This window comes from Agelaius tricolor, unplaced genomic scaffold (assembly GCF_023055355.1).
Source record: "Agelaius tricolor isolate 1412-34295 unplaced genomic scaffold, bAgeTri1.0.p SCAF_3, whole genome shotgun sequence".
NCBI lineage: Eukaryota > Metazoa > Chordata > Aves > Passeriformes > Icteridae > Agelaius > Agelaius tricolor.
Window position 1 is genome coordinate 18,764,760 of NW_027269263.1, and position 21,673 is coordinate 18,786,432.

A 21,673-nucleotide genomic window follows, 5' to 3' on the forward strand; every position below is an offset into this window, starting at 1 on the left:
AATAGGAGGAAGCTTGCTTCAGACATTCCCTCTCCTCTACTGACAGGGAATAGTATACCTCTTCTCCATTCCTGCCTGTAGAAAGGACAAAACAGATGACTTTATCCTTTGTTCCCTTCCTTCTAGCCTTTTTGATTCAATAGCCAGTCGATGCTCATGAAGTTTGTGATTTAGGTTTTCCTGGGGTTTGTTTTGCTCCTCTTTCTCCACTGACTTACTCTGCTCTGTGCTGCAGAGAAGCCACAGCAAGCAATACCATAGCCACCACTTCAGAGGTAACAGCACACTGCATTGCTCCAGGCGTAAGTGCCAAAGTGGGGATAAAAAGGACAGCACATCAATCCTCCCTTATTGCCCAACATAACCACACACTGCAAACTGTGGCCAGTGACTCTCAAACACTCTGCCTTTGGCTGGGGGGACAACATTCAGCAAGAAAAGCTTTCCAAGGCCCAGGAGAAAGGCGCACCACTCCAGCATCCAGCATTTGCACAGGCATGAAAGGACTGGGTTTCTCTGTGGAAGGGAGTTCTGTTTTCTCTAGCATCTGTCAGACCCAGGGGACCCCTTAGCACTTTATCAAATACTAGTCCCAAAGGGCTGTAACAGTGCAGGATTAAAAAATTTTTTTAAAAAAGCCCTTGTTACTTTGTACTCCATCACTTACATATTGCCTCACTACAGAAATCAGTTTTTGAGGAATATTATTGGTTCTGATTATTATTAATAATTCTGATTATTACACCTATTTCACTTATCAGTTACACCAGTTTTCAAATATCAGTGTAATTACTAAAGGAAAAGTCAATCCATTATCAAGGCTGATTTATTGGTCAAAATCCAGAAGGAGATTCTGGACAAAGACGACCAGACAAAGAAAGAGCCGATTTACATGATCCAATTAGAGGTGAAAAAACACTCCTCTGTGCAGCCAGGAGGAGGACCTGAAACTCCATCCGCCTTTGTCAACTGGGACCAGAGAGCACTGGGGTCAAAGGAAGCTTCCCCAAAGACCAGCCACCTGCTGTAATTGCTTAAAAAAGAAAACACAGAGGAACAAAGCAGAGGATCTATACAGTGAAGATGGTACCAAACATACATCCAGAAGTTCTTTTTAAGAGAAGCGATAACCTCCTTCCAAAAGTATAAAATGTGTCTTCAACAGCTTTTATGAGTTGTGATAATGTGAACAGTAGAGATCTTTTAAATGTTTAGCAAAAAACAATTATTCAGACTACTAAGAGTAACATCATAGACAAAAGGGAAATGGTTTCTATTAGAACAATTTTTTAAAAATTTCCTCTCAGAAACTGTGAAACGTGGTTTTTTTTTTCTAGCACAATCAAACCTGAAAGCTCAGGATGCAGAAGTAAGGAGAACCTCAAATGGTGTGTGAAACATCAGGATGTGGTTTGCAGAGAAATCCACTCCACCAAGATGAAACACAGATAGGACACAATACCAGATGCCGCACGTGGAGAGCTGGGACAAGACGATCAGGATGGGGAGCCCAGGCAGGCTTCAGCACGGCTACAAGGCAGAGACAGACAAAAACTCACGCAGACCTGCCAACAACCCTTCGAGCAGCGAAGGGGCCGGCGCCCACCTATGCTGCGGATGGAAGGGCTGCAGGGCAAGCCGGGCTCACCGACCGCAGCTACACAGCCCCGGGCCAGGCCGGCGCAGGCGGCCGCCCCCGCCCCCTCCAGCCCGAACACACAGGGTGCCCCTGGGGCAGGCGCAGCAATGAATTCATCAGCGGGCGCTGGCAGGGTGCCTCGACGCGGGAATTCAATAGGAACAGCAGGCCGAGGAGGAGTGAATAATTCAGGCGTTCCGCTCGCTCACACCATGCCGAGGAAAGATGAAGCCCGCTCGCATCGCCCCGAGCCGCTCGGCGCACTCCCGCCCGGGGCCACCAGGACCGACGGCGGTGCGCGAGTGGCACCCGGCTGGGCGAGCCCCGGCAGAGCCGCCGGCTCGGAGCGCTGTGCCACGCTGGCAGCAGCCCGGCCTGCCCTCGCCACCAGCGGGAGCGGAGCGCCGACACACTACACAGCACGGCTTGTTCCCCTCGCACACACAGCTCCCTGTGTCCCGCCGGGAAGGAAAAGCCACCGGCAGCGTCATGTGCTCTCCATCAGCCCTGCTCCCAAAGCTTAAAGCAGAAGAGGTTGAAAGCTATTCTCTTGCAGCCATTGCTCTGTCCCTGGAAATGTTTGTGTTAGACTAGTCTATCAGAAATAGAAAAAGCTGCAGGGAGGGAAAAGAGGGATAAGGCAAGACAATATACAAGTGCTGGGGATATGAAAAATGTTAACCTTCAAAGCAATAGGCTTATAATACTGCATCCTACAGCAGAGTAAACAGCTTTTGGAAAAAATCCTCTGAGCTGGTCAGTCTATGTCAGGCCAAGTCTAATGATGACCTGGAGCACACAGTAACACTGGGGACAGTTTTCATCTACCCTATGCAGACTGAGAACAGACAATGATTACAATTCAACACACTCCAGTAACACAACCTCTTCTTGCCACCATTAGAATGGGAAAACTTCAAAAAGGGCAAAAAGTATCTCTGGATTTCTTTCCTCCCCATTGATTCTATCAAGAGACATCTAATGCTGAAACTGTTCTGCCAGACCTTGAGTCTCGAGGCCAGAACAGACCTGGCAGGTGAGACCAAAGTTCTAGGGGCTCTCATTTTTCAATCATGCATCTCGCAGCACATGCTGCAACACGGCAAAAATGCCTCCAGCACATAATGTGCATGCTCCCTCCTGCTCCAGCCCAGCAGCCAGTTTTGCCCCAAGACAAGGTAGCCCACATTATCCTACTGGCCAGGACAAAATCATGGCAGATCGGCCAGGGCATGAACAAGCAGCAGTTACTGCAGCCGAGGGCAAGATGCGGAGCCTCACCGCTGCTGCTAGCAGCACTGAATCTGTTTTCACCATGAGGAGCTCTCTCCATCGTTTCCACTCTCAAGGACTTCCCAACCAATTCGGGATCGCACATTGCACGCGGCGGCTGGCCGGCAGTACCAGCTGCACTTCCCAGCGAGCTGCACTTCCCAGGCATCGCACTACAGCTCACAGACACGCTCAAGCAAACAGTGTCTGCAATGGCACTGCACAAGGCTAAGCAGATGGAGGTAGATTGGGTCCACTGTGCTCAGTAGGAGCCCAGAGCGGGGGAAAAAATCTCATTTGATACTTATTCCTTTTCCTGCACAGCAGACCAACAGGGCAAGGCATCTTAAACACAGATGTCCGTCCCATTACAGATCTCCCTGGGGCCTGCTAGGACTTTGACTGTAGTTCAGCAAACAAAGAATCCCAGACAGAACATGAAGCCTGGGCTCCAGAAGAAGCTTCTTTATCTTTAGTGCATTTTTTATATTTTTTAAATTTTTTGGCACTCTGCTGACTTTCACAAAGGTAATGCTTGGAATGTACAAATCTGCACCAAAAACTGCAGAGAGAAAACCTTAAGAATGGTATATTAGCTGAATACAAACTCAGTACACAGTGTATTTAGATTGAGCCTTTTGACCTTCAGATCTTACTGTACAAACACCTGCAAACCAGTAGCTCTTCCTTTGTAAAACAGAGGTGGGATGAGAGATGGAAGAAGAGCATGAAGTCTGTCTCAGCCTAAATCCTTCATTCCTTTTAACAAACAGGAATTACTGCATCATTAGATTTAGTAGCAGTACTTAAAACCAAATCAGATTTGGCGAGAGGAAAATAAAGCTATTGATTCCTGACATTTGCAACCTCAAGTATATTAGACCAGCTACACCATTTATATTTAGTACACCAGTAAAGAAAGCAGCAGTCTCTAATTAAACAGACACAGCATAATCTTCGCTGAGGGATCAAACGCACCAGAAACCTTCCCCTTCCTGGTGCCACGGCTCCCTGGGAAGCCAGGCTCTCTCACGCTGCTGCCTGCTGCGGAAACCATCCCAGCCGGGTGAGTCACCAGCGCTATCCCCCAACGGGCATGATCCAGAGGGCCTCTGGAAACAGCTGCTGGGAGATCAGCAGAAAGAGAGAAATCAGACAAGATCCCAATTTTGCCTGCTCCAAGAAGATTGTTTTATTCTTCTCACTTTGTCTCCTCCATGCCTCCAGGGACTTGTCTCCCTATTGAAGGGGGTGACAGCCATCGTTTTAGCTTCACTGACACCATCATGGATTCTGGAAGCCGGAAGAAACTTCTATGATGTACCTCTTAATGTACAGAGAGAGCCTCTTGGAAGAGTTCCTGTGCAGCAAGGTCTCAGGCCATTACCTAGCACAAGGGGAAGGGAAAGCAGAACAAATCGGAGGGGACAGAGGGTTTCAATTTGGGAGTGCAGTGCTCTGTCAAACACAGCCAAAGCAGTTTTTTATATCCCCAAGATTTACAGCTCTCACCTACTTCCCCAACTCAAATCTTTCATGGAATTTACTGATTTTCTAAAAGCTCTGCACTATAAAACAATCCCAGTTCTTTTCATGTTTGCATTTGGCACAAACAGTGCTGGCATTGCTTGGACACATGCTGCCCAAATTCAGAGAATAAAGATGAAGGATGCAATTTCCCTGTAGCTTTAAATTCATTATAAGAAGCACTTTTCTTAAGTGATCCTACTCGCTTCAAGAAAATCGGAGCTATTTTATATCATGACATTCAACCTACAGGAAACAGCAAAGTAAGTACTGAAGAGGAATATTCACAGAGAGGAAACAGCAGGAAAGGGACTAGATGAGTATCTTCAACACACATAAAGTTTTCCAGCTCCATTTCACTTCCTGGGCCAGCTGAGAGTCACTGAGCAGCACTGTGCTGTGCCCAGCTGAAAACGTGAAACTCAACCCCGTGACAATCAAAGGAAGGGTGGGAATCTCTCAATGAGCCTGCCCAGGAGGTGGAATACTGGCCAAACCTCATTACAGGGCATCTCCTGCCTTTCTCTCCTCTGCTGCTTGCTCACTGTGACATTCAAGCTATCAGTCACAGAACTCAGCAGCGTGCAGCCGCCCAGAGCCTCCCCGTACACTCCCCAGCATGCAGCAGTAATTGCCTTTCCTATTAGCCCACAGCGACAACAGCTGCCATGGCAACCAGCAATGATTTTAATAAGTTTGGTCTGTTTTCAAGGGCAGCACACGCGTGCCGGCACATGAGCACGTTGCAAACACGCGCCAGGGGGAAGGAGGACCTGCCACTAAATACAAAGGCAGAGTTGAAAACACTTGGATCAGAGAAACCGTGGATGAGCAAACATTTACCCCCCTCTTCTGCAGGAGGAATGGATGTCCACTCACTTCTAAAGCAAAGTGGATGTGAGAGGGGTTGGCAGTGGTATGGCGGTACTAAATGTGCAAAGGCTCTCCTTGAGGAGCTACAGATACTACCAGGTGACAGAAGTGACAGGCAGCTGCACTGTGGGTATGTTGTGCCACATCACCCCGCACACTGCTGCTGTCAGCACTGCTGAGATGAACACAGCCAGCACTGGACACCAGCTTGCCTCTCAAAAGGATAGCAGAGGAACACATCCACCATGGTGGAGATAGCTGGATTTAGAGATAAATTATTCTCTTTGGCATTACTTATTTTCTATGAGATCAAGAAAAAGAAGCTCCAAGCCAAATGGAGCACAGAGAGAAAGGATCACTTCTTTCAGAACCTATTTACCCCCAGCTTAGCCTCGAGGTATGATTTCACACCATGCACCCCAACAAAGAGGCTGTGCCCACTGTAAATACCCCACAAACACAAGGATTGGTGGCCCAGAGTAAAGGGGTATTACCAGTCAGACCAACTTACACCAGGTGGTCTAAAGCTGTCTAACCCAGTAGTACTGACACAACATTTGCAAATCATAATATTTAGTACTACTGGGGTTTTTTCAAAAGCCTTTTGAAGGTTTAGTTTAATCAGCTGTCCATCATCCACTCACCAGCTGCTACAAAGGGACAATTTCTGCTATGCAAACTGCACCAGTATCTGTAAACTCCACATAAAAGACTCAGAGGAAACAGACAAGAGAAGCAAACATGATACACTGAAGCCCAGAATTCCAAATTAGCTGCAAAACTAAGCATACAGTATCATTCCAGTCTCACAAGCTATGCAGACTCATAGGAGAGGGGGAAAAAAAAAAAGTAAATCTGCAGCACCTTTTCCACCATATCACGTATTTTGCACAAGCCTAAAGAAAATATGAAACATCTAACAGCTGCATGCAGATTCATATATGTAATTAATTGGAATTTTGAATTTTGGTGCTAGGGAAAGATGCTGTAAAACGCTGCAAACTACCTTTTGCTAACACAGCAAGCTGATGCAGAGTAAGGCAAGGGCAGTGTGCAGTTCACCATGTGTTCCAAACAGCCTCCAAGGACCACCCTTTAGATGGAGGGGGCAGCAATAAAGGAGGCCACCTAGTTCAAACAAGGGGAGGAAAGATGGCCACTGAACCCAGTGCTCTGAGATTTCTGCTCCTCTGCAGGTGACCTGGGACTTGTTCATTTCTCTGTGCATCACCTCACACCACCTTTCTTCCTAACATGAATACTATGCAATTAGGATTTCAGAGGGGCTCAAATCCAGGATAACTGAGGCTAGGCTAAAGAATACAGAGATATTTAACTGCTAAAAACAAAGGATTAAATCAATGAACAGGAACCAAGAGTTCTGTTTTGATTCCTGTAATGCTATCTGCCTTGAATAAACTCTGGATACACTAGTCTTTGGCTAGCCCAGACAGGACAGAAAAAACCTCCTGCTACCTAGTGACTGAGCCACATGGGAAGCAGTGGACAAAAAAGACTTCTGGGAACCTACAGTTCCCTTCATCTGCCACCTGAGCCATGACTGTAAACCCCTCCCCCAAACAGTAACACTACCTCATTTCGCTGTACATCCTCCCTTTCCAAGCAGCACATGAAAATGATGCTCCATCCCTGCCAGACTCATTGCTGCCCAGGGGTTTAAATACAGCAGCAATGAATTGACTGGTCTTGTTAATTCAATTCAGCTACATGGGAAATCTGTAAACAGAAGCACAAGCCATGACAATACTATCAGAGGGCTCTGAACACAGAACTGAAAAATTTGCTTTTGGTTATCACTGCTAACCATGCAAGGAAGAAGAAATTTTCATACTGGATATTTTACATTTTTACTGTTTAAGCTCTTGCAGGTAAGAAGAAAGTTTCCTACAGGCAACACTGCTTTTTCTAACCTGCCAATTAGTTTCACACACAAATGTGTGTGAAATGTCAGTCAAATTCGGAATTAGCATTTGACTAGATACACTTCCAGCAACTCCAATCCAGGGCTAATTTAACGGATATGACAGTACCCCTTGAGTCTCCAAGGAAGGGCAGGACTACCTGCCCTGGCTCCACTGGGACAGAGCAGCCTTTGGGAGAGGACTGATAACCACATCCCATGCTCTCTTCCCACTGCAATCTTATTTTCACAGTGCACCTGTTCAAATGCAGCCTATACAAATGCAACAGTAATTTTTTTCAAGCAACTTCATGAAGATAGTTGCCTCCACGATGCAATAACCATCTGTGTATAAGCACATTGTTCAGAGAGCAAAGCTAACCATCCAACAGACTCTGCACCCCAGGAAAATCCATAGAAGACAAAAATATTTACCTGCAAAGTAAAGTTGGGAAGTGACCTATTAAGAAGCTCTCCCCTACTTAATGTCACTGTATTCATTATCAAAAATCCTGCCCAGAAAGTCAGAGGTAGAGAAAACCTTACAATGGTAGGAATTCACCCATGGAAGAACAACAATGCCACATGTTTACTCCAGCACAAGGGATCCAGAGGTTTAGGGATGGTCTTTAAAATCCTGTCCTAAAAACAAAAGTAAAAATTGTCAATCCCAGAACCAAGCAGACAGATCTACAGACCTCAGAATCTTTAATTGCAAACTTCCAACATTTCAGGCATCAAGAAACTGGTGACACAGTATAAGAAATTGCTTAGGAGACTGTACATAAAATTTCTATTTACCTGAGGATTAGGTAAACTATACAAGCCAAACAAAGCACTTGATACTACTGTGCCAGCAGGTCTGGTCAGTTTGTCCACTGTAGTGCACCTTTTCCACACTATATGCATCATCTCTTTATCAAGCACCATATCCAAGAGAACCAACTTCACAGAATACCTTACAATAGACATGAGAGCCCAAGCACAGAGATTTCATGTTTATTTAATCACAAACCTCATAAAAGAGCTTGCTGACACCTTGTCAGCAACAGTGACTAGCTGACACCAGGCATCTTGGAAGGTTTCAGTGCACAGGAGAGTCAAACACAGCCATCTCCTGCTACACTTCCCAAGGATGGTCAGGGACAGGCACAACTTCAGGCAGACTGTCATCACATTCAAGTTACAGCCAGAGGGTTCCTCATTCTGAGGTAACAGGACCAATTCTCTCCATTTTGCCCACAGATTCCACATATCTACTGAAATCCAGCAGAAACAAAAATATAGGATGATCCAGATCTACTGAATCACTATCCACTCCCCATCTACATATTAAAACATGCAGACTGGCTAGTCTTTCTCTGATGCCTCAGAATTTTGGATGCCAGAAAGGATAAGAAAGGAGAATCAGGTCACCAAAGACTGCTGCTACAAGCAGCTACAGAAAGGATGGAACAAATGCTGGAACAATGGAGCTGCCAAACTCTGCCCCTATGAGCTACTCCCATGGTAAATGTCTGCAGTAATCATGAGGTCCAAAAATGAAATAAATACCATGTTGGGGGGGGGAGCAAAAACTATTTTCCGGTTTTCACTAGAAAGGTCATGCCTATTTAAGGAAACCTTCCCAAGGAACATGGATATGCTCCATCACATCCATCAACTAAGAGTCCAGAGTTAAGTGTAATCACTCATCAAAGAATTCCTAGTCCTTAAAGGGGTCACGGTTGAAGCAAACCCAACTCATGCCACTCCTGGCATGCCAAGCAGTCACAAATACTTGATACTGCCCAAGATGAAAACATCAACCCACTGACCAGCAAAGAAAGAATTCTTACTTAACCCTTTAAGCAATAAATAACAGGAGGAAAACAAACACACAAGAAGTCTCATAGCACTTCCATCTACTCAAGTCAACACCTTCCCCATGGGAAACAACCACCCCCAGGAGAACTTATACATTGGTCTGGCTGAAAGAGAGAGATACACTCAGACATGTTATTTGACCTATAGACAGAGAGGTTTCAAGACAGAACACAAAGCATGAAGAATTCTTAGTGGTGTTAATTTGTGATTTATCAACAGATAAAACTTACTTTTCTGAAACTGTAGCATTTGGCCCTGACCATATGATATTCCTGTTGAAAGCCAGAAGACATCAGGCAAGATGGTGAAATGCAGCAAGCCTTTCCTGGAAGGAACCAATTAGGGGACAGGGACAAACACAAAAACCAGAGGTAACTATGAACATAATTTCAATTTCCTGGCAAAGCCACAAAGAGACATATATATAGGTATATAGACAGGTATCAGGTGGTCAGACAATATATACTCAAATATCAGTCTTAGCCTCATTTACCACATCCATCACAACAGCACTGAGGGGTCACAAGTGGGCACTGAGAGAAGGGATGGACAGATTGTATGCTGGTTTTGGCTTTCACAGAGTTAATTTTCTTCACAGTAGCTGTTACGGGGCTGTGTTTTGGATTTGTGCTGGAAACAGTGTTGATAATTCAGGGATGTTTTAGTTACTGCTGAGCAGTGCTGAGTCAAGGCCTTTCTGCTTCACCCCACCAGTGAGGAGGAGGCTGGGGGTGCACAAGAAATTGCACAAGACACAGCCAGGACAGCTGACCCCAACTGACCCAAGGGATATTCCCTACCACATGGCATCATGGTCAGCATATAAAGCTGAGGGAAGAAAGAGAAAGCGGAGACATTCAGAGTGAAGTCTGTCTCCCCAAATCAACATTACAAATGATGAAGCCCCGCTTTCCCTGGGGATGGCTGAAGCCTGCCTGTTCATGGGAAGTGGTGACAAAGGAATTCCTTGCATGCAGGGCTTTTGCTTTACCTGTTAAACTGCCCTTATCTCAACCCACAAGTTTTTTTTACTTTTAGTCTTCTGATTCTCTCCCCCATCCCAGCAGGAAGGAGTGAGCAGCTGTGCGGGGCTTAGTTGCCAGCTAAGATTAAACCACAACAGATGGAAACACTACAGAGTGAAGTTCCACTGTAACCCTCTCTATATGACAATCAAAATCCACAGTTGGTCCATTTCCTTTTACATCCTCCTCCTCTTCTCTGAAGTATTCTCTGGCCCATGGTTGATATCCAACCATCACACAGCCAGCACTGTTCCCAAATGCCACTATCACCTCCTGCTGAGTCCATCCCACCATCAACAGCAATGGCCTTGCCTCCTCTGTCTGTGACTGTGACATCTCAGCTCAGCTCTCACATCATGAGGCACCTGGCATGCAGACCACCACTCTTAGGGAAATCTACACAGCCCAGGAAGTCACTTTTCCAAGAAGTGGTTAGGTATAAAGGTCAGATTGGGAAAAACCTGCTAGATCCAGCTGGTGACACTAGCAGATGTCAGGTCTCCACTGGATTCATGTGAGCTTTGGAGAGGACACCAGCTTCATCTCCTCCCCTCACTTCAAGGCAATGGGAATTCCCGTAACACATGGAGAGGCACAAAGAAGGCATTAACAGGTCAGTCTTTATATCCTCTTTCCAAAAAGCAGTGGGATGGGGTGTTTATTCCTCCCCTACAGCTTTATACTACTTCCAATGTTGTAGTCTGACAATTCTAGCAGTAAGATCAGGCATCCAGCCAAAACTAGGCTTGTTGTCTGGGGCTCTCTGAAAGTGACCAGACCTAAAAACCCCAGCCCTATAACACAATTCTGCCCCCCCCTTTACTCAGGTAAGGAGAACTGAATACCCATGAAGAGGCAATAAAAAGCAGGCAGTGGTGGAATGCATGAAGGACTCATTATTCAGCAAACAAAAAGGAAATACCAAGTCCATGATCAAACCAGGTATTTTTCACCTGACACACCTGTATCCCAAGCGGCAGGATTCCTTTTCAGCCCTAATGTGTCACATTAGGTAACAAACTCCTCAGCAAACATGCCTCTGTCCTCCTTGCTGACCCCACAAGCAACCACACTGAGACCTGTGCTCCAAGGAAAGGGGGAGAGCTGCCAGACCCCACTGGGAGCCAGCACAGGGACGGGTCAGAAGCCAGTTCCTGCCTTTGCTGTCCACACAGCAGCTCTTTGCCTCTTAACAGACCAAAACATGTTTTTTAACTCAAAAGGCAGTGTAGCTACATTCTCTCCTAAAATAGCAACTACAAAAGTCAAGGGCTGCAGATTAAAAAATAGCAACTATCCATGCAACTTCCAGTGTTTCCTCACGTGCAGGGATGTTACAATAAATCAGGATTATGTGCTACTTTTTCCTAATTCCTACCTCATTCAAGACTAAAAAGTGCTGTTCTGAGCAGTATAAACAACTGCAGAAACCAAAAGTTAGGTGGTTTAGTACTTTAAGACAAGCAGCATCCATTCTACTTTAAAAGCTAGTTCGATTTCAAACCTTATCTTCCAAGTAAAATTTCACTATGTTGCTGACCAATCTCCTTAATTCAAGCTATTCTGCTGGGTTTTAAGATAAAGACAACATCACTGTACATTTGCCCAACATGACACCCTCAAGGATCAGTCTATGGAAGCAGAAGGCATCATATATATATATATATATATATATATATATATATGTATATATATATATAGTGGAAGCTGTAGAGAGCTGTAGATCAAGGATTAAAACATCACCAAAACCTGACCTCAATTAAAAAACACAGCTACAATCAAAAAGACAAATAAAAATAAATTAGATTGTAAATGTCAATCTTTTTTTTTTTGGCAAAACTGGTCTTGCTACCAGGTACTTCAATCCCCCACTTCCACAATAAGACAGTATACCTTTTCTACCTCTCAGGAAACTAAAAAATAAAATCATAAGTACCTGTGAAGCACCCACACCATTGTGGTGAGTACTGTAGAAGAGACCATTAAAAATTAATAGGTCTGTACTCAGTACAAGGTTTAGGTTATCTGCAATATTTCAGTTTGGTGTCATACATGAGATGAAAGAAAAGAAATGAAATATTGGATAGTCCAAAACCTGACCTTACACCCATTTTAACTGGTCACATTAAGTTTAATAGCGCCTCAGCACCATCCGTTTGCTGCACTTGCAGAGATGAAGTCATCTCCAGAAATGTAAAAGGTATGACCACAGAATTATGACTTCACTTGATGCCTTCTTGTCACATTCTCCTGCTGGGCAGTTACTGGCTATGAGTCCCAGCCCCTTCAGTGCAGATGCACCAGGAATTAAAGTCTGCCCAGTTGCAGCCTGACATACACAGGTTCACCCAGGTTCACTTCTCTGTCTCCTCAATCCTCTGCAAGGAGGAGACAGCACCTGCAGTTCCAGACCACCCAGGACAAACCTAACTCCAGCACCACTGCAGAGCTGCACACCTCTTCCTAGAACTAGAGCACTCAGAGCATTCTGCATTTCCACACACTTCAACTTCTGCTTTGGACAAAACAAATAACAGGATGGGCAGGTGCTTCAGAAGCCAGCTGGATTCTCCTGCAGGCTGTCCAAGAGACATTCAGATCTGCTGCTGCAAATCAGCAGCAGTGCTGCATACACTTTATTGCCTCAGTTTCCCCCATGATTCAAATAATTTCTGAGGCCACTGTAACATAAACACCTGTCTCCCACCCTCATACATGCCACCAGCCCCAGGACATCTGCCCATACCATGCTGCCAGCCCCCACTTCCTTTGGTATGCCCCATGGTTCCACCTGCTGCAGCAACATCACAGCCTAGGCTTCCTTCCCTGAATGAACCTTTTGGATCTCCTGAGGCTGGGTGGCTGGTCCTACTCATGGGAGCAGAAGCAGCACCACTCAGAGAGGGGTCTTAAATCCCAGGAACAACCCCAGGTCACCCCAAAGCTGAGCTTCAAGAACTAGTGCCTATAGGCAAGGAGAAGCACCTCCAAGACCTACTCCATCCTGGTCCAGCTTTGCTCCAAAGCTGCACAGGGCTTTTAACATGAAATAAGGGTAGGAAAGAGCCCTCTGATGGACCTGCTTTCCAGGATAGCAGAGTACAAAGGGTAACGAAGAAGCCATTGCTTACACTTCCCCTCATTTCTTCTTCCCACAAAAGGGAAGCAAAGACACAGAACAGAATAAAATCAGAGTCAGACAGAGATGGCTCTGGAGCACGATCTCTCGCAGGAGGTGCTTGGAGAGACATGCTTGGCTATTCCACCTGCAGATCCAGGGACCCAGGAAGAAGATGCCCAGCCCTGCAGCTGGGCAGAGCCTGGCCTTCCCCCCACCTCCCTGCCTGAGGTCAGTGAGCAGGCTGGAGGAAAGGCGACCTTCCCGCCCCTATCCGGGCAGGAGAACGGCAACCACAAGCAGCAATTTATAGCACCAGGATCCCAGCTAGAGCCTCCCTTCAGCCCACACAGCACTAAATCAAGGCTTTTCAGTGATGCCTCGGTGGGATTTTCTTCCTGGGCATCACCCTAACAGTGACAACCACTCCAAACGTCTGCAAGAATCTCCTACAGAAATAGCAGTGGGAAAGCTGTGCAGAAAGCCTCAGTTTAAAGTGCACAATGCTCCAGTCCCTTGAAGAAATCTGAGCTGGATACAGATCCCAAGGCCTCAGAGGCCTCTGGGGAGCATATTTTGATATTTGTGAAACACAGAAAAGCCACATAAGGTTGATTCTTTAGCCTCTCTATTAAAAGAAATTTAGCTATGCACAGTCAGAGGGGAAAAGTGCTGACATGATGAGGGTTTTTTGCCCCTTAACTGGTGCAGCTTCTTCTTGATCTCTATGCTAATACCTGCATTATTGCTGAGGCAATTATGAGCAGATAAAACCCCATAAAGTCATGCAAGAACAGCAACAAGTGCTTCTATTCCATGCTCTCTGAAGCAATCATCCAATCTTTCTGCACCACAAACTCTCCTAGACAAAGGCAAACATAAGCAACAGCCCCAGTAACACACAGCCACTTCAAAAACATGCCAGCCTGAATCCCGCTGTCCTATCCAAGTAGATCTCATTTCCTCTTTTCTAATCAGTGTGAACCACAAGTACCCTCTGCCCACACTCCAAAGGTTAGAAGGTGGCACAGTGGTATAGCTGACTGAACACCAACGTCACACCAAGTGAGCTGACAGAAACTGCCAAAGTTTCCTGCTCTGCCCAAGCTGATGCTGGATCCAGCTCTAGTTCAACTGATGCTGCTCATTAAACAAGGCAACCTTCCTTCCTTTGTGGCCACTTAAATACCTCGTATCACTGCTAAGGAGTTGGAGTCCCATTTCTTTGGTCCAGCAACAGAGCTGACAGGGGTGGCTTAGATAGATGCTGTATGTATGTATGTATGTATGTATGTATGCATGCATGTATGACAAGCCAAATGAGGGAGAGACTGGAACAGTTCACAAACATCCTGGAAATCTTCCGGAACCCAGAATACAGGTTAGAAGTCTAGAAAACTATGTGGCCTTTCTCAGCAAAGCTTTCCTGCAGGAGGTAGCCAGACACAGCTCAGCAGGACAGCTTGGCAGAGCCCTGACAGGGAACACTGCAGGGTCAGGAGGGTGGCATGCTCCAGGACTGGTGAGGACTCTTTCATCCAGTCCCTGCCATCGTTGCACTTGGCTCCTACAAATATCTCTAACTCAACCTGGAAAAAATGAGATGCATGCAAGAAAGCGAAGCAGAGGGAGGAGGAAGCATGCTGGAGAAAATGTATACACATCTTTCAAACTGAATTTACAAAAGATTGCTGGCAAAATTAAATTTACTGGAGAGCAAAGGGAGTTAAGGCCCAAAATGCAGTCAAGCAGCTCTAATCCCTAAACATTGGGATTATCTCATGACAGCTACACTCGGGTGTCCACTCAATACCACTGAAAAATGTAGATCAACAGAATGCTCCAATGAACTGGAACTCGTTACCTCTAATTGCTTCTCTCACTTCTCTTCTGGATGTTCCTCTGATCCCTCAGCCACTGTATTTCAACAGCAAACACACAGACAGAAGGTCAAGTAATATCAGAGACGGGCAAATTAAATAAGAGATTTCCAGACAACAAAAATATCTGCCCTTCTCCTTCACTTCATACAAAAACTAAGGTTTGCTGAGTGCCACAAGGCAAGTCAGCAGCACAGAGTGACAGGTTTTAAAACATCTTCAACTAATGTGATTCCTACATTTTCCAGAGGGGCAGAGGTTTCTGTGCAGCCAACCAAACACTGCTAACAACAGGCTTTATTTTTCCAAGCTAACAGGGGTATGTCCTTCAGCAGCAGTTTCCAGGGGGCCACAGACCACACACAGAATTCCATTCAGATCCATCTCAACTTCAGTTTGGCTTCCCTACCTCTAGTGCAAACGAAGCAGCTGATTCATTTTATTTTATTTTACTGCCTCCTTTGCATCTCCTGTGTTCTGGTACTGCTGCTGCCACCAGCCTCAGCAGCAGGGGCTGAAAGGGCAGTCACAGTAAAGCACAAAGGGAGCACAGGGACACAGCTGCCAAACCTTCGGTGACCAGCAAATCTTTTGAGACAGTCTTGAACACAGAAGTGCAAACCCACAGTGCAGAAGGGCAAGGCAAGGGCCCTGCTTGCTGCATCACTGGGAGGAACAGAGGTTATTGCACAGGATTTGCCTGCAAGCTGCTCCAAACTCAGCTGGGTGGGCAACCTTTCCAACATGCAAGGGAGAGAGCAGGCCTCCTGCAAAATACCAGAGTGCTCGTGTTTCTAAACAGGAATCCTGAAAGGAAAAATAAAAAGCTTGTATCTACAGTTTATATCTACACATATGCAGAAGCAAACCATCTCCAATAGAGCCAGATCTCTGGCTTCCAACCTCAAAAACGTGGCCATCACCTCTAAACACAAACCTCTGGAATCTACAGAGAAATACTGAGATCCGGGAGAAGTACAAAAGCAAGCAGAATACTTCACTTGGACTTTCTATTTTCGTGAATATGGCAAGAAAAGAGCCAACATTAAAGCACTCTTAACAACTCTAAAATCCTAACTTTCAGTCTGTTTGCCAAAGGTTTTCTTTGAACTGGAGATTTTCTAAGTGTTCCCAGACTGTGTAAAGTCTAACTCATAACATTCAAATATTTAAAAAAACAAAGGGCAAAAGCAAACAGAGAAACAACAACAAACTTAGAGGTGATTCATTACATCTCATCACATCAGCAACTCTCTGTCGAAACAGCATCCCAGGAAACCTCATCCTGGATCCAAGGCAGGGGTCAAAAGATTGGAACTTCATTTCTTGCACTATAATATCATGTATCCCCTGCACTGCTCTGCATCTCTTTACAGAGACAGCCATGCCATGAAAAATAAGAGGGAGGAAAAAGCTAACCTGATTACACAGCTTTTCCACAATTTACTGGAACTAGATGTTCTCTTCTGTAAGATATAAAAATACAGACTTCCAAAGGGTCCCTTCACAGCACAAAAGCTGTTATTCACTGCCCCCATCTTGATTACAATCCCAGTCAGCCCTCTTACTTGTAAACCCAAACCTATCTAGAAATTATCAGCAGACTGATTTTTTGCCATCCTCTGGAGCACCACAAACAGGCCACAGCTTGAACAAGGACACCGGTTGCCATGAAGCACCAGCCATGTCCCCACTCTCCCCTTTCTGTGGCACCCTGCAGTACAAGGTTTCCAGTCACTGTGCTGGAAAGAGGTCAGGCTGGTAGAGGGTGTCATAGACCATCTTCTGGCTCACGGTAGGATGAGAAACCGCAGACTTTCTTGTGGAGCAAAGACTTATCGTCTATTACATCATCTTTTAGTCACAGGGGACTGATCTCAACACCACTAGTCATCTTTATGAACCCTGTGCTGACATGGCTGAATGACAACACAAAGTCACCACTCATTGCTGCCACTAAAGGTTTTTGTGGACTGGCAAGGCACAGACCACAGCTGCATTAACTTCTGTCCTGACCAGCTGGCCACACTCACGGTTGCAAGAAAGGTAATTCTCCAAATACTCAGGGATACTGAGCACACAAGTCATTCATGAAAGAGGAACAAGGATCACCTCTGTTCACACCTTGCATCTAATTCCACCCATGTATTACCACAAAGCATGATTTTAATTTACTAACCAGCCTAGACCCCAAAAAAAGTTAAATCAAAATTCAGCTTGGGACTAAAAGAGGAGCTGATTAACTCATTCAATCCCATGCAAAACAAGGGGATGATAGTTTAGTAACTTTTTCAGCAGTAAACTGTCTGTACACCTCTAGCGCCTAGGAGGCGAAGACAAAAACAGCACCCCAGAATAACACCCTTGTCTGCAGTTTGAAAGAGAAAGGGACACTTCCCAGCTAGCCACAACACTTCTCATCTTTCATCACACAAGGAGCAGAGGAGGAGAGAGATTATTGCAAGGGTACTTTCTCTTCTATCTGTGCAGCAGTCAGTCTTTTCTAACAAGAAGCAAATACAGCTGCATCAACAACTGCATTTCAGTGCAGTTTCACAAGTGACTTAGGCTAATACAACTTTCTTTTTTTGTCTTCTCCCCTGTGTTAGGCATTATTTTTACCCAGATCAGCAAGCTGATCCAAATGATTCAATCATCCAAGTCAGCAAACAGAGCATGAGGTAGTTCCTTGCTAGTATTTATACGGTTAAATCAGCAGTACCTTTGGGGCCTTTTACTTCCAAAGCTTACAAACCTGTCCAAATACTTCTAGGTGACATTCCTGGCCGGTAGCATTTGACTTTTGCCATTTATGGAACAGCGAGAGCTAAAACCCAGCAGTTCCTGGTAGACCTTTTCCTCCCACGCCACGATTAGCTGAAATATGTCCCAGAAGCAGATAGCAGCCATGATCCGATTTGTCCCAATCCCAACTCAAGCAGCTTTACACCACCCTCCTAACAAGATCAGCACTGGCCAAACACCATTTATCCAGCCTGATCAAAGATGGATTAGATAATGAAACCCTAACTGCATAAGCTGTCTGAGCATGCTGGCCTGAGACAGCAGAAAACAAGAACACCACTAAATCTAAGGGCTATTCAAAGCTTTCAGGTACCCCCACCCCCAAGGTATTAATAACTAGCTACTGTCTTATCTCCCTATAGCCTAGTTTTGATATTTCATGCTAATAGACCTCCCCCAAAATCTATTTTACAGCTACATTAGTAATTTATACATCTAAATGATTTATTTCAGCATTACACACTGTGTTTGTATCCTGAGCCATTGGTAGGTACAGGTTATTCAAAGAAGAAATGGTGGGGGGCATAGAATTCCGTGATTCCTTGCTATCAGCCCAGAGACACGAGGTCACCAAGTTTACACAGCAGCAACCCGTAGCTCTGGAACAGGAAGTAGAAAATTGACAGGATCTCCAGGAAAAACAAGGTACAACGGTTGCTGGTCTGATTTCCAGCTTTCAGAAAGCCTCTTGTACATAGGAGAGGGAGGAAAGAAAACATCAAAGAATAGGCTCTTTATTCCTCTTGTAAGCATTACATACAGTTAAACATAGAGGATTTACTAAAAAGAAGCTGTTATTCTAAAATAAGGTACTTCAAAAGAAGGCACTATCTGAACAGAAATCCTTATGAAGGGCAATCTTGTGTTTTGTCTTTTAAGGAAAAAGATACCGAATTTCCCAAACATTAAAGAACATATTTTTCCTACCTCTGATGTTATTGGTAAGTTTGGCTTCTAATTTGGTACTTCTTGCTTGCAAACATGAGAAGATTCTCCAAATATATAAACTACACTTTTTAAAACTAAAAAAAGTCAAGGGAAACTTCTGGACAGAGAATTATAGAACAGTTTGGTTAGAAAGGACCTTAAGGATCACCTAGTTCCAAATGATGGTATGTATTTGCACATATATACATACATACATGTATATGTTTATTTTCATCTTTTATAATAAAAGGATTAAAAAAATTTTCCATATGGACACATATGGAAAGATTAAAATTAAGAATGCCAAATAAGTACAATATGAGTGTCCTAATCTGAAGAACAGCTACACTGACTACAGACACACTTAAAAATTGGGCTCTACTAGTTGCACCTCACCTAATTTCTCCACTGTTTCCCACTATCTGGTACAGAAATAAACCCCAACTTTCTGCTAATTAATTTGACAACCAATCCCTACTATCATGACCACCAGCATTACACACACTGTTGTAGCCCCATGGCTGAACACTACAATCTTATTATTCACTGAACAGACAAGACACTTTTCAATGTAAATACAGGAGGGAGTTTTTTATCTGTAGAAAAATTGTACTAATTTGCAATTAAAAACAAAAAATAAACAAACAAACAAAAAACCACAGACTTTTGCTAAACCAGCCCAAGTCCCTTCTTGAGCAATTTTCAGCTGATTTACCCAGGTTTGTATCAAAAACAGCCAGTTAAACCACTGTATCCAGGGTAAACTGGTGCATCTTCTGTAAGTACACAGGATCTCTGCCTCAGTTGAACTCTGAGGAGCTGGAAGAATTTCGTGTCACTATGCTTGTGCACTCATTCATAACTCCTAGCAAGACACACCGTATAAACACTGCGATGCTGAGCATCTTTCTCCTTGCAATTGTACACATTGCCTGAGTCATACCTGACACCTACGTGTGGGAGAGCACACTACTTCAAGGGATAAAGGAGCACTGCACGATTTGCACTGGTCCTTGGGAGAGCACAAGCAGCAGCAGCGCTCGGGTACAAAGCTCCAGCAAACGCTCAGGCCACACCATCACACTTGGGAAAGACTGACGCTGTGGGGTGGAGAGACCACCATGAAGGGCTGAACATCAGACAGAACCACAAACAAAACCTTCCTGCCGCAAGCTGTTTAAAAAATAAATAATTCTTGAGCGTGAAAAACTGGGGACAGCCTAGGAAATAAAAAGGGAAGAGTGTTGGCCAGTATTTGGCATCTTGATAAGAAACACCATGGAAAGAATGGGATACTCCCTTTGGAAAGCCAGGAGCGCTTACCAACCCCAGAAAAGGTGAGAAGAGAAACAAGCTCAGATGAATAAATCACGCTGCTTCCAAAGAGCTCTGATATTCTCATCACGAGAGACAGAAGCAGAAAAGGCCAGTGCAACTGCCATGATAAAACAATCCTCCACAACACTCAGACAAAGGGAGGCAGAAACACCTTGGCAGTATCACCCCACAAACACAAAGGCCAACGCACCTGAAACAAGCGATGTTTTGGGGACGATCAAACCGCGCTGGCAAGAGACGACAGAAACGTGGGACTCTGAACCACCCTAGAAGACGCCCCACTGCTCCGCTTCCCCCCTTCCCAGGCAGCACCTGGGATTTCTCCTGGCGCTGTACAAGCCCCAAGCGCCGCGCGTAAACCCCGCCGGGCCCGGAGCGCTGCCGGTGCCCCGCACCCGACCCCGACCCCGCGGCCTCCCCGGGCTGCCCGGCGGTGCCCGGGGCGCGGACCCGGCGGTGGCTGCCCCAGGGCCCCGCGCCGCCGCCCCACGTGCTGGGCTGCGCCCCGGGAGCCGCCGGGCTCGGCCCGGGGGAGCCGCGCTCGCCTGGCTGCCCGCGGGGAAAGGGCCGCACGCCCGAGCGCAACGCGCCGAATCCCGCAAACCGAAATCAAACGCGGCCCGGCCCGGCCCGGCCGAGCCCTGGGGAGGGAGAACCGGGGACGGCCCGGCCCTGCCCGCTACCTGCATGCCGCCGCCGTCGGCCTCCGCCTCCGTCCGCAGCCGCTTGCTGTGGCCGCCCTCCGCGCCGTCCCCTCCGGGCATGGGCTGCTCCAGCTCCGGCTCCCGCTTCACGCCGCGGGCGGACCCCGCGCCGCCGCCGGCCAGGAGCTGCGGCTGTGGCTGCTGCTGCTGCGGGGGCTGGCCGCCCTCCGCCATCCGCGCCGCCGGAGCCCCGGCCGCCCCCCGCCCCGATCACCCCGCTCTGTCACCGCGGCGCCCGGCGCTGCCGGAGGAGCGGGAGCAGCAGGAGGAGAAGGAGGAGGGCGGCGAGCCCCGCGCCGCGACCGGAGCAGCAGCGGGCGCGCCGGGCTCCGACCCACCGGAGCGCCTCGGTCACGGGCTCGGCGGCGGCTGGGGAGGGGCCGGAGCCCCTCGGCAATCTCCGGAAACGCCGCCGGAGCAGCGCGACCCCCTCTCGGAAACCTTCGGCGGCGGCGGCGGCGCCGGGCGGGGCGGGGCGGGGCGGGGCGCGGGGCGGGGCGGGGCCGGCGCGGGGCCGGCGCGGGGCTCCGGGCGCCGCGGAGCCGCACGGGGCGGCGGGAAATGGCCGCTCGGCCCAGCCCGGCCGGCCCCGCCGCACCGCGCTCGGCAGCGGGACTGCGCCCAGCCCGCCCCGGGTCCGGCCGCCACCGCCCTGCGGGAGCCCACGGCGGGTGCGGGACCCCCGGCGGGGCTGCGGGACCCCCGGCGGGGCTGCGGCGGTCACGGTGGCCGGAGGAGTGCGGGGCACCCAGCCCTCGGGCAGAGCCGGGTCCCCCGT

At 47.0% G+C, this 21,673-nt stretch overlaps 1 protein-coding gene across 12 annotated transcripts in view; it reads right to left on the reverse strand.

The window, feature by feature from the left end:
- RBFOX2 (RNA binding fox-1 homolog 2) overlaps positions 1-21,352 on the reverse strand; it is a 171,221-nt gene extending 149,869 nt beyond the window's left edge. For 3 of the 12 annotated variants that reach the window (XR_011678544.1, XM_071422754.1, XM_071422752.1), the window contains exon 1: positions 20,875-21,347. Coding sequence is in view for 11 of the 12 variants with exons in the window: in XM_071422754.1 (XP_071278855.1) it covers positions 20,875-21,069 (195 nt within the window). In the remaining variant the exon portion in view is untranslated. Of the gene's footprint in view, positions 1-20,874 lie in introns of all 12 variants that reach the window. The other 9 variants (XM_071422757.1, XM_071422770.1, XM_071422761.1 and 6 more) reach the window with 7 other exon arrangements.
- Between the last annotated feature and the right edge of the window lie 321 nt (positions 21,353-21,673).